The sequence below is a fragment of the Channa argus genome, chromosome 9 (assembly GCF_033026475.1).
Source record: "Channa argus isolate prfri chromosome 9, Channa argus male v1.0, whole genome shotgun sequence".
In the NCBI taxonomy this organism is placed as follows: Eukaryota; Metazoa; Chordata; class Actinopteri; order Anabantiformes; family Channidae; genus Channa; species Channa argus.
Genome location: NC_090205.1, coordinates 25856539 through 25870209, shown reverse-complemented (window position 1 = coordinate 25870209; position 13671 = coordinate 25856539). Strand labels below are relative to the sequence as shown.

The window sequence follows — 13671 nt, the reverse complement described above, 5'->3', positions numbered from 1 at the left end:
TGTGATGACAATGAGGCACATACACACAAATACAGAGTATAGTATGAAAACAGGTGCCTTAAGGTGTTGAGCAGCCATGTGCCACCAGAACACAGCACATCAGCACAAATTGGCACCAGATCCACTAACTGTACTGTACCGTTCTCTTGGGGCCACCGTGGCCCAGGCGGGAGAGCAGTTGTCCACCGATCCCAGGGTTGTTGGTTTGATCTTCTCCTTGTCAAATGTCAAAGTGTCCTTGAGCAAGACACTCAACCCCAACTTAGTTGCTCCTGGTGAGTGTTGGCCAGCTGCAGCCGAATCCCACCAAATAAGTTGTACTGAGTCTCTTTAGATGCTTATGATTCTGGTGTGCAAAGTCTGTAAAGCTGAAATGGTTAAAGAAGTATCAGAAAAAGAGGGCAGCAATACCTTGTTGATGTAGGTCATATATTTATATATGCTGCATTGAAAAAGTGTTGTTTTATTTGCTAACGCAGTGCTTCATTTCCTATGGAAAACCAACAAACAATGACACTTTTCAGCCTTCACTGTGGCCACCAAGCTGACTTGGAAACATAGGAGTGACTTTAACATTCAGATCTGGGATACATGTATCTGCCAGTATCAAGTTGTTCCTCACATCACCTGTAAAAGCAGCTCTTCCAGAACTGTTTTATTTTACGTTTGACTGTTTCTTCACCCTGTACAATAATTTTAAGAGTATAGTATAGTTTATTTTCACATGTTATAAAGTCGATCATAAAAGCTCACCAGTTGTCTGCCTCAAACAGGCTTAACTCGCACTCCCACACCTTCTAAACCTTTTCCAGGCTTTGGAATGACACTTTGACACCTCCCTACTGCATCTGCAACTTGATGCTGAGTTGTGCCTCCTTGCAGCATCCCAACAGTCGTGTTAAGTGGAAAAATCTCCCTGATAAGGCCAATAAGAGGAGGGTAGGGTTTTAACATCTGCATGTGCTTGCAGGCCTATAGCAGGATAACAGATGTTCACTGAACTCTAAAGTAAACAGCATTTTATCAACCACTTCACTGATATTAACTCGGGTCTCAACAGTTGGTTACAATAGCAACTGTGCAAGAACCACAAAAAATGTGATTCAGTTCTTAGTTTATTTCTACAGCAAACATTTTAATTTTTACATTGTTGCAAATCTATCACAGGTGGTGTTAACAAAAAAAAAACAACATTATGTACAGTTTTTTGTGAGAAAACAAAAGGATCAAATAAAATATATAAATACAGGTTTGAACAATACATTACTGAGGGAGACAAAAGAAAGAACATGCATAGTGAAGAGTTTGCAAGGAAAAATCTGTTTCTAGGAGCCGGTAGTTTGGTGATGGATGAACTTCCCCCCCATACCCACTGCAAATTTTGAAACTAAAGTCAGCTCATTAATGTTAGAAAACAACCTTCTGGAGTTTAATGTCAGAATTGTTAAATAAAGGCATTGTTTTAGTGACATTCGTTCACATGAAACGGTTGTTTCAACCGTTTCATATGAAACAGCAGTTTCATATGAAGCAGTTGTTTTAACAGTTTCACATGTAACGGCAACAGTTTCATATGAAGCAGTAGTTTAAACAGTTTCCCATGAAACGGCCGTTTCATATGAAGCAGTAGTTTCATATGAAGCAGTAGTTTAAACAGTTTCATATGAAACAGCAGTTTCATATGAAGCAGTAGTTTAAACAGTTTCCCATGAAATGGCTGTTTCATGTGAAACAGCTGTTTTATGTGAAACAGCCGTTTCACATGAAACAGCCATTTCATATGAAGCAGTAGTTTAAACAGTTTCCCATGAAACAGCAGTTTCATATGAAGCAGTAGTTTGAAACGGCTGTTTCACGTGAAACAACCGTTTCATATGAAACGGTTGTTTAAACAGTTTCACATGAAACGGCCGTTTCATGTGAAACAACCGTTTCATGTGAAACAACCGTTTCATTTCCTTTTATGAAACATATGAAACAGCAGTTTCATATGAAGCAGTAGTTTAAAGCAATAGTTTGAAACGGCTGTTTCACGTGAAACAGATGTTTCACGTGAAACAACCGTTTCACGTGAAACAACCGTCACATGAAACAGTAGTTTAAACAGTTTCACATGAAACGGCTGTTTCACATGAAAGAGAATGAATGTCACTAAAACAATGCGAGTTCAGATTTTTCTTTTCCTTTATGAAACATATGAAACAGCAGTTTCATATAAAACAACTGAAACTGTAGTTTCATATGAAACAGCGGTTTGTTACTGTTGTTTCAACAGTTTCATGTGAAACATATGAAACTTTCTTATGACACTTTCGTTTCATATGAAACAACAGTTTCAGTTTTTACTTTTTGCTTCAAGAGATGAAGCAAAAAGCAGAGTAGATTGCTGAAAAGTATATAACAGTGTACAGGGCAGCATGTATTCATTCTCAGTACCAATAATTAAAAGGCAAATTATATAACATGTAGTCTATACATTCATTTACTTAAATATTGACCCATTCTTTGTGGATTTATTTACTTTGTGGATCACCACTCAACAAAAACAGTCCCAATTTTTCCAATTCAGGACTCAGGCTGGCCCTCAGTGAAGTCAGTAATACTTACACCCTTATTATCATGGTTTATTTGCTAGAAGCAAACAAGAAGAATTAAAAAAAAAAGTATAAATGATTCCTTACTACAGTAGATTAACTGTATCCCAACAAACCAAAATGTATCCAGTAAGAAAACTCTAACCAGATGGAAAAACTGCTCGCAATCTAATCCATCTCATAGCACGAATCAATGTGTTAAAGCTTGTAAAACAGCCTTAAACAGCAGATATGATGAGATGTCAACACCCTTTCTGAAATCTTCTATCAGCTTAAATATAGAAATATAACACAGGGTTTTCGCCATATGTTCCTTCGTACCTTTAAGAGATTTACAGGTTAATTACTACCTCCTTTACCGAACTGTGAATAAATCAGAGATGAATAATCAGATGTTACAAGTGCACTTTAAAAGCCAAAAACCTGGGCCCTTCAATATAGCACAAAGTTGGCATGTGCTGGAGATCACATGCAAGCTATTCTGCTAACATGCAAAAAGTAAGAGTTCACTATTCTCTTTACTTTGTTCAACATTATGCAAAACTTTGCAAAGCAGTGGTCAAAAAGTGTGTACAAAAGACCTTTATTTGGGGGTTATTGTTGAAGCTGTGGTACCGTGAGAGGGAACTGAAGGAGATCACAGGGAACAACTAATACTGTATCTGCATTGTCACAGGTCAACACCGCAGAGGTCCATTTTCCTGCAAATTCACATTTTTTTGAGAGCTAAGAGTTACAGTGCTGTACATCCCACAAATATTAGCATGTAAAGTGAATAAGGCCTGTTAAAGTCTTTTCTCCTGTCTTCAATTACAGTCTCTCTTCCAAATCCAAACAGGGGAAACCTCTTGAGTTATTTACAAAAGACTTCCTCTTCACACAGAGTCACTCAGCGGACTGAGAAGCAGCCTCGCATGTTTACACATAGGATGCCACAATTGTCTTCTGTTGGTGAAAGCACAGTCGATGGAAATAAAAAAAAAAAAAAATCTCAGGGTTGAGGCAAAAAGTTCTGTTTAAAGGATTTTCAATTCCGTAGCTGAGGATAAATTTTTTAGCGACTTGTTACCTTATAGAGAGTTCTGGTTTGGAAAGTGGGGGATTTGATGTACACATGTAATAACATTAGAATAAAAAAAACTAACCTTGATAACCAGGCTTCTATTACAACTGATTATTATAAATAAACTTTAAATATGAACTAAAAATGTGTATACAGCCCTTTCCTCACGCATTTATTTTTTCTTACAATATTTGGTTTTTATGCTCATTGCCATCACTGGGCCAGCCAAATGACATTTTATTCCAACCTGTACGTGTAGGTGATTTGACAGAAACTTCTCTTCCTCCGCACTAATTATTATTCTTTTACAGCATCGCGTGTATGAAAGTCAAGGAGAATCAGGCTTACAATGACAGAATCAAACCATGGAGAAACAGCATTTCCTAAATATAAATATGTGCTCATTCCCTCCCCACCAGTCGAAAACCAGGTCGGGTGAGGATGAGGCAGGATTTAAATGACGTTTAGGTTAAGAGTATCCCCTGGAAACAGGAGCAAATTGCAGCAGGTGGGTGAGATATGAATGAGGGATAGGAGCGGAAGCCTAGAGGTCCATGTCCTAGAAATCCTTCCAACGCCGTCTACATTATCGGTTTCCAAATGAAACCTCGCTCCATTAACTGTGAGAGGAGACGTCCGAAGAACTGCTGCTATTGCTGTTGGTGGTCTGGGCCCGTTTGATGTATAGGTTCAGTAACTTCATCTGCAAACAGGCAGAGACGTGAGACATTAATATTTCCCTCAGCACAGTGTGACTGGGGATGTTGAGAAGCAGTATCAATTTTAAAAACACTTTTTTAAAATAAAGAAACTCTTCTCGATCATATTGTGTCAAGTGGATGATGGAAATGTATGTACACACACTGATGAAACAAAGTGGCTGAAGTCAGTTGACAGTGATACAGTCATATACAGTCAAAAGTTGGATCCCGCCGTAATACTTAAGACTACTTACGACGTAATGTTATTTAGAAAAAACTAAGCAAAGATTTGTTCCAGTTACACAAACATTCCATCCAAGTCTTTCTGAGATATTGGAATAACGAGAAATGAATGGTCGTGAGGTCACTGTGACCTTCACATTTGACCTCTGAACACAAAAATCTAACGAGGGTAAACGTGACTCTCACAACTTGAAATTTACAGAACCGGAATATAGTGAAAGAGGTGAAAATGTGACACTCTGCCTTCTAACTGCACAACTTATTCAAACCAGCTCAGAAGATGACAAGGCTCTGTGTCTGACAGGAAGGTGTTTATGTTTGGGTGTGTGCGTTTGTGTGTTCGTGTCGCTTGCTACAGTTCATACCTTGCTGCCTGTGAGCTGTGCCAGGTGGGGTTTGAGATCCTCACCAATCACAGAGTATATAGCGACCAGACAGAACACACTGGCCTTGCGAACGCTGCTCTCTGTGTTGTCGTAGCCCTGCAGAGACACAAGACACATATAGACTAGAGGGGTCAGCAAGAGCATGAGAGAGGATTTGCAAATATTTCATAATGCTAGATTTGTTTCCTTCTAATTCATCATGTTAACTAACAACTGGTGACTAGTTTAGATGCAGACCTGCAAGAGTCCAGGGATGATGTCGGGCAGCAACTGCAGGAGTGAGTCCTTGGCAATGCGTTCAATGACTTTGGTTTGCATCTTGATGGCAGCCAAGTTGATGGGGTAGTCAGCTGTCTGCACAATAGGGCAAAGCACCTTGATGCACTGCTCTGGGTGGATGGAGCCAGCAAGAGTGGATGCCGCCTCTTCGGCTGCACGCACCACCTAGAAGTATGCAACAGATAAAGACCCGTAAAGTAATCTAGGAAAAAAAACCAGTCAACTAGAAATCCACCACACAGAGGATTCCTTGATAGACTCCTGAATCGAAAGCAAGTTAGGATTTTTCTGATGACCAGTGTTTGTAGCCTGTCCGGTGTCATTTTAGCCCATTCTTTATGGCATAATTGTTTCAAGTCTAAAAAATGGGCCTAGTTGTTTTCCAAATCTGGACACTGAGAAGGTTATAGTTGTAAATTATCCCCGATTTGACTTTGCTTTGTGCTTTGAGTCATTGTCTTGTTGAAGAGTCCTCTGCCTTTTCATTTTTCCTTTTCTAACTGTAACGTGTGTTTTAATGGGGGAAAGGGAGGCCAACGGTAAAGTTCCTTGGTAAGATAAAAAAAGCACTGTATACTGTAAGTGCAGATCATTCACCATTTATCGGAATTTATCAGGTGGACACACACTTCAAATAAATGCTAATATTGCTCCATGGGCCAGACGTATAACTAATAATGTGTAATATGTAGCTGTGTACCTCCTTATGAGAATCTTTGTGAGCCTCCAAGGTCTTCATGATAGTAAGCTCAGCGTAGTTTTTAAAGCGAGCCGGCTGGTTCCTTAGAATCTCTTTCAGCACACGCAGAGCCAGGGCTCGGATGGTGTGCTACGGAGAAAAAGTGGCAAGGAGATCAGTTACAAGTAGAAATATCCTATTTCACACCTACACTCTCTGTGTCCTGAAATGATTAATAGGGTGGAGGTTGTGACTACTGTTAATGTTAAAAACATTTTAGACAGAAATTTTTGCAAACTAGGTTTTAAAGTTCCATTGCACACATTCACGCAGCAGAAAGACAAACACAGACACAAATAGAGCTGTGAGAAAGCGTACGTCTTTGTCACCCAGTGTCTCCAGCAGCAGAAGGAGGATGGTTTTAAAGTGTTCATCCCACACAGCCAAGTTGTCTTCTCGTGTGATCTTCAGCAGGTCCACCAGGGCACCTTTACGCTCCTCAGAACGCTCATTGTGATTGGACAGTTCCTTAAGCAGGTCAGCTACTAGGTCTGAGTGGTCTGGACCAACTGTTCAAGAAGAGAGCAAGGGGAATGAGTTCCATCACAATTTTGAACATTTAAAATGACATTCAGGTTCAGAATCTGAATGTAGCAATACCCCATATTGTTGTGCTATAGAAGTTATAGATGTAATAGATTACTGACACACTAACATTCACTCAGGATGCCACAACCACTAGTAGAAGAATAAAGCAGGAGACACTGGACTCAGTGAACACATAGTTAAAAAAAGGTAGAAAAGCTATAAGCAGCACTCAGAGAGCAGCGACTGAACAATGCAAACACACATAAAGTGAGAGTGGAGTGAAGGTACAGTCAATAAATCAGGCATCACGTCTGTGTCAGTTTGACAGAAGCGTCTTTACCAGGAGCAAAGACTTTGGGCAGCGTCATCTTGTTTTCACCACTTTCCTGGCGTCGGCCTAGAGGGAGGAAGGGGAGGGTATTGGGTATGGACAAGGGATGACATGGAAATGGGAGACAGAGGGGAACAAGAGGGTGTAAAGCAGACGATGTGATGACGACAACAACTGATGCATAGACTGACTTATCTCTTATAGTCAGGACACTGCAGACTCACTCAACCCGCATTTGTAAACACAGAACAGAAATGTAGCATAGACAAAGTTTCCCCTCCTTGTTCTAAACCTTGTGTGAACTTAAACCTAAGAACTATTTAGTAACCAGGCAAGTCAACGGAAACAGGAAGACATTTCTGATTTCAACTTTAATCATCACACAATAGCAGAAACCTTGAATAGTGTCTTCATTAACCTGGTCCAAACAGAATGACATGGTCACATTACACAATGGAGGAATGTGTAAGACAGATACATAGACTGGCAGAATGGTGATGGAACAGTCCAGACTGAGGAATGTGCCCTTTTCATTCAGGGCTTCTTTCTCTTTCACAGATATTGGTACTAAACCGCCCCTTTTGTTTAATGTTTTAACTAAGACTTATGAAATAACAAAATATAGAAGAAAGGGGAATAAAGATAAATTATTTCACTTGTCCATATACCATACAGTTTATGCACCTCGGTGATGTCATAACATTTCCACATTGTTCATAGCGGCTCAAGTATTAATTAATCTGTTCTTTAGTTGCAAATGAACACATTCAATTGATCGTTCACCAAAACAAAGTGCACTTTCAATGAACTGACTTTGGAAGAGATTTCAGTGCACCAAACACCTACGCAGCTGAGCACTGCCCTTCTAATATTATATTCGAGTCGTTTGTTTCCAAAATGATTAGCAACTGTATAGCAATGTTAATTTGTCCTACAATGTAACTATTGCACATCACAGTTATGATGCTGAAAGTAAATACTTTGCAGCCCTAATTTCAGCAAAGTGAAATCTGATGTAGATTTGGATATGAACTCACAGTCACGGAACTGCTCCACATCATCATCAAAGACAGCCTCCTTTAGGGCGCTCTTATCATACGTGCAGATGGTTTCACCGTAGCCATACGGAGCGAACTCGCGACTCCGTGGCCCAGCAAAAGAGCGTGGCGATGGCGTGTTGAGTAGTGAGGTCTTGTTGTCCAAGGCAGTGCGACCCCCTTCCACCATATCTAAGCCCAACCGGGCGTCAGAGCCAGGGGATAATGCTACACCTTCTCTTCCAGCCTGTAACATAGAAAGGTTGGTGAGTGGACAGAGTTTTTCCAACACCCACATCATTTCCCATCAACAATTCCCTCTTCTATTGCATTTAAAAATATATAGGCCTTAGGGAAGAAGTTAAAGCTGTATGTATTCCTGTAACCAGGAATACAGAATTCTGAGTTCAACGTTAGAAATCTGGGACTCACTGCATCGTCCCTCTTGCCTTCCCGTCTGATGGGCTCATTCAGATCCTCCTGGCTCCGGTAGCTGAAGCTCTGTATGGCCTCAGAGACACCACGGAGTGAGCTGTAGATCTCCTCTGAATTCATGTTCTCTGTGTCATACTCTGTCATGCTATCAGACACACAAAAACATACAAACAAGTGTGATATGAAATACATATCTGAAGGACCTACACCGCATACATAAGCATCAATTAGTTTTGCCACCATGCAACATGCTTTAGCATTGCATTTAGAAATCCCAAACTGTCAGAACTTAAATCTTTAAATGTACAGCACATTATGAATTTGCACACAAAAGGTTAACGTCATCACTGAAGCAACTGTTACATGATGTTTCCATTTGATTTCAGATGGTGAAGTCATACGCATTCAGCAAGAAGATGACATAGAGCACTGAAGTAGAAGATACTCTCAACTGGTTTGGGAAAAGAAAATTTGGATAAGAAAAAGGTTCAGGGTCTGGCATAGTGGAGGGAATAATCCTGTGTATCTGTATCCAGCTCATTACCTGGGTGAATATGCTCTGCGCAGGACCCTTAGGGAGGGGGCAGCAGGGGTTGAGTGAGGTGGAGGAGGAGGAGGAGGGGCGGGGGGGTGCTTTGACAGTCCGTCGACACCCCAACCCCATAACCGACTGTTGCCACAGCGCGGCCGGGAGGAAAGGATGGACAGAGAAAGAGAGGGGCAAAGTGGACGGAAAGAGACAACATGAGGAGACCACCAGACAAGAGGAGGAAGACGAGAAGGAGAAAAACAAGTGTGCAGAAAGAGAAAAAGAAAACTAGTCTGAGCTTTAAGTTTAAGGGAAAGTGTTAAGCTACCGGACAGCATTAGGAAGTCGCAGAATCCCACAAAGTCAGCTTTGCATAAACTTTTTCAAGGAGTAGAGCCTTATTTATGTTTTAGCCAGAATGATGTCGGCACAAAATGTACCTAGAGTTCAAATACAGTAATCACAACTGGAAAATACGTCTCTATTATGAGTGTTTGTGGGTTTCTGCTTGTACATCAAAGGACTGTAAAGTGCTTAGTATATGAGCTGCTTAGAGAGAATTAAACTCTTTTGCACAAAAGCAAATAACAAAAAATTAAATTGTAATAGTGCACCCTTCATATGAATGTTAACAACCTTTTACAATGGTGCCTGACAATTTGTAAACATTTGCAAATGTTCTTTATTTCTAAGAAAAAATGGGTTAAAAGCTCCTAAGGCACATACAAGGAACCCAATTAAAGAAATGAGAGATAAACTTTATGCTTATTCATTTATTTATGGAGGAAAGTGATAAATCCTAAATATTTGTGTCACCATTGTCTTTTTCAATGTTGTGATCCTGATTAATTAACTTGATTACTTGACTTTATTTATTAAAGTTTGTTAATAAGTATTGCAAATTGCTAACGCGAGTTAACAAGCGTGCGGCAGCTCGCCTCATTTTTAATCAGCCAAAAAGGACTCATGTCACACCACTCTTCAGATCTCTACACTGGGTTCCTGTAGCTGCTCGCATCAGGTTCAAAGCTCTGTCTCTTGCCTACAGGGTGATCACCTCAACAGCTCCTTTTTACCTCAACTCCCTCATTCAGTTCTACAGTCCCTCCCATCAGCTGCGGTCTGCCAACGAACAATGTCTGGTGGTCCGAGCACCACACAGAAGACACCAAGCGAAACTCCTCAGCGCAATGATCCCACGATGGTGGAACGAGCTACCAAACTCTGCACGCTCAGCAAACTCACTTTCAGTTTATCCCTTACGCTCGGGGGTCACACTAGCAGATCTTGTGTCCGCACATTTAGCACAGGTTTTTACTATGTAGGCTTTTCTGGGTGGAAACCTCCCCAGTTTTTATCAGAGGTGGGGAACCTTAACAGCTGGAGTTCGACAATTTGGGGGTTTAGTGTTTTGCCCAGTGAAACATGAAAAATGGCCAAGAGGAGTTGGGCTGCAAACGGCAATCTACAATTGACAGAAGGCTACTCAAAAAAGCCTGCGACAGAATAAATAAATAATATGCTCAATATTTTTGGTCTAAATTTATTTTGGCAGACTTGATGTAGTTTTAGAGTTTGCATGAAAAACACATTTTGTTTTAGAACATATTCAGATGGAAATATAAAGTGTTTTGGAGCATATTTCATTTCTGGTTTAAAAAAACTGAGCTAGAAAAAAGTGCTTGTATTCTGTAATCTCACTGAGCAACTCAATCATCATCATGCTGCTACCAGCCCATCTGTTAGTTTGTGCATTAGTTTGACCACAAAACAATTGATCATGACAGCGTTGGTACTGTATCAATTCGGTTAAGCCACTGCCGTGCACTGAAAGAGGTGTGCTGTATATAACCTTTTCACATTAGATTGACGATTAGTTACCTTGGAGACAGTCCTCCATGGGAACAGTTTGTTGGTGACGTGAGGGGGCTGGTTCTACTGGGAGTGTGGCGTGTTGGTGTTCGGCCAATGGTGTTACTGGGAGACCCCTGGAAAGCAAAGGAACAAAGATGAAATCCGACTGTAGCAACCCTGCTGTCTGATGGTTCTATGGATCTACTGTTTGCCAGCATGATGTTTACTAATGTACTGTTACCGTTTCATGAAGGTACAACATTTTTCATATGAATTGACCATCTCTATGTATGACATGAACCGGTAGCATTTCATTTGATTTACCACACTGCTGCTGGTATTGCTGGAGTTCTTCAAGTGGTTATGCAGCAATTTAGTGGCTCCATCCTGGAAAGTCTTGGGTAGAGCTCCCAGCAGCATGGTGAATTCTGGGGTGTTGAGCTCAAACAGAGCGATTAGCACCACCTGGGCTGCCTGGAAGCCGTGTAGCACAGCAAGTTAGGATGGTCGATTTAACAAAGAAATTGACAATTGTGTTTCTTACAAAGCAGTTCTACCAAATTCACTCAAAGTAGCTGCACTACAGAAGAGGAATAGGACCACCATAAACTCTATTTCTCTTCGATTTCTGCTTTTAAAGTTAAAATTCTACACATATTTCTAATTATTTTGACATTAAACTTAAGAATTCGGACTTTATATTTGGTCCTTTCGGCTTATCCTGTGAGTTCAGGGTCGCCACAGCGGATCATTGTCCGTATGTTGATTTGATACAGTTTTTACGCCGGATGTCCTTCCTGACACAACCCTCCCCAATTTCTACTGGGCTTGGACCAGCACTGCACAGCTGGGGAGGGGAATGGGCTGTTAGGGGTTCAGTGTCTTGCCCAGAGACACTTTGACATATAGCTGGGACTCTGTGGTCCGTGGACGACTGCCTTACCAACTGAGCTACACCCCTAAGAATTCTGACATTATATAATTTTTTAATTATCTGAATTCTGACATTGATAATTCTGACTTCAAACTAAAAATTCTGACCTTGTTTTTTTTTTTTTTTTTAGCAGAACTTAGAATTTAGAGAAAACTTTAAAGTCTGACTTTTTTCTCAGAATACTAAGTTTGTCAGAATTCTGAGTTTAATTGTTATATGGTGGCCCTAATTCTCATCTGTACTACAGTGACATGTTCGAATATTAAATTTTTTCCTGCATGGTCAAAAGGTCAAAATAATTCTGAAGCCATGACAACTCCTCAGCACACTTCTTGGAAGATCTAGAAAGATACTGTTAAAAAGTGAGTGTTTCATTCGTTATAAAATGTATACAACTATTTCACAAGTACAATTAGCTATATTGTTGTTGCATCATGCAAGTGAGTACAGATCAAACTTGAAACGGGCCATAGAAACCAACAGTTTGAAATTACCGTGTGAAAACAAAGGTGCAGGATGACGATTTGGCGATTTAAGATAGAAAGAAAGTAAAATTGCTCTAGGCCAACATATCAGAAATGTGAATTTCTACTCCTAGGATGTTTTTCTTCGTTTTAAAACATGTATTTACTATATTTAAACTGTAAGTTTAAAAATGTTAAATAAACATAATGTAGGCATGTTTAGATTTTGCATAGTTATTCAGATATAAAACTACTGTTAGCATGAACTAAACCAAGGCTTTCAATATTGAAATAGTTTTTATGAATCACAGTTACTGAAAAAAAAAAAAACACATGCAGGTATGCAGGTGGATGAGAGGTTGTTAGGGTGACTCAGACAAAATGTGTTAGGCACATAATAGTAAGAAAAGGGTTCCTATTGAAATTATAATAAAAATTGGCCTAAAGGCTATTCATAAAAAGCAACAATCCTTTTCTGTGATTTTTTAAAAAAAATACCAAAATAATAACAAGCTCAATTTAGTTGGTGAGTGGTCACTTTGCAAGGCACATACTTGACAGTTTGGTAGGTAGCTACTGCAGAACAGCTAAAGCATAAATGGTAGAGGTGAGTGAAAGATGCCACACTGCAGTTTTCACAGTCTGAAAGGTTGGTGGTTAGGCACTGGACAGGCAGGGGCATTGCGTGCTTGTTGTGTTGTGATCAGTTTTTGGAGCAAGCTCTACCTGCTTACACCTTTCTTCCTGGTTGCCCTCAGTGGACAGTAAGGCTGCAGTACTGGACCTGCCAGCTAGCTCCTCGCTCACCCAGTTTTGAAGGGTCTGGGGCACAATGGCAGGGCAGAGTGGACATAACAGCATGATACAGGTCCTCCACGATTACATTCGGATGAAATACTTAATCATAAATACCTGGCAAAGATTAATACGACTTGGCTATCTACATAATGGATATTGGTATGATAATTATATTGGTTGTCTCAAACAAACTAAGTCACAACTGTTCTCTCCTCCTACAATTAGTTCAGCTCTCCTCGACGTCACTCTCTGATTTCAAACTAAGTGATGAGTTTTGAAGCAATGGTCCAAAAAACCCCCCAAAAAACCCAACAACAACAAAAAAAAGGCAGACAAAGGGAGAAATTGTGAAGCACAACAGACAAGGGTAAGATAGTGAGCCACCCACATGGAATATTATACTTTGTTTTTAGCGCTGCTAAGAAAATATTAGAGGCTAAAGAATTCAAATAACAAAACGTGTTGATGTATATAACATGCCACTGGCTTTAGAGCAAATCCTGTGATTGTCAACAAACATGTAATCTTGGATGATGATGATGGATTTATTCCATAAATTAATTTTCCACAAATTCATTATTTCATATGACTGTGTGGACCCACATTCTAAAATGTTTAAGCTATTTGTTTCACAGTTGTTTTTCACCCACGTGTCCTGTAATTATGAGTTAGAGTATCTTATGTGCCCATATTTGGCCCCTATACCTTCTGTGAAGTGACGACTGAAGCAAAATAAGGACCAAATTTGAAAACATT

General features: G+C 40.0%; 1 protein-coding gene across 47 annotated transcripts in view; it reads right to left on the bottom strand.

Annotated features, from left to right (window-relative positions):
- Nucleotides 1–1097: 1097 nt before the first annotated feature.
- clasp1a (cytoplasmic linker associated protein 1a) overlaps nucleotides 1098–13671 on the bottom strand; it is a 79214-nt gene continuing 66640 nt past the window's right edge. For 23 of the 47 annotated variants that reach the window (XM_067516592.1, XM_067516590.1, XM_067516597.1 and 20 more), the window contains 12 exons: nucleotides 12844–12939; nucleotides 11044–11193; nucleotides 10747–10853; nucleotides 8881–9006; nucleotides 8334–8481; nucleotides 7902–8148; nucleotides 6874–6930; nucleotides 6324–6514; nucleotides 5967–6095; nucleotides 5225–5431; nucleotides 4967–5083; nucleotides 1098–4360 (listed from right to left, as the gene is read on the bottom strand). In XM_067516592.1, coding sequence (XP_067372693.1) covers nucleotides 4274–4360; nucleotides 4967–5083; nucleotides 5225–5431; nucleotides 5967–6095; nucleotides 6324–6514; nucleotides 6874–6930; nucleotides 7902–8148; nucleotides 8334–8481; nucleotides 8881–9006; nucleotides 10747–10853; nucleotides 11044–11193; nucleotides 12844–12939 — 1662 coding nt within the window. In that variant the 3' untranslated portion in view covers nucleotides 1098–4273. Of the gene's footprint in view, nucleotides 4361–4966; nucleotides 5084–5224; nucleotides 5432–5966; nucleotides 6096–6323; nucleotides 6515–6873; nucleotides 6931–7901; nucleotides 8149–8333; nucleotides 8482–8699; nucleotides 8788–8880; nucleotides 9007–10746; nucleotides 10854–11043; nucleotides 11194–12843; nucleotides 12940–13671 lie in introns of those variants that run through there. The other 24 variants (XM_067516619.1, XM_067516624.1, XM_067516631.1 and 21 more) reach the window with 7 other exon arrangements.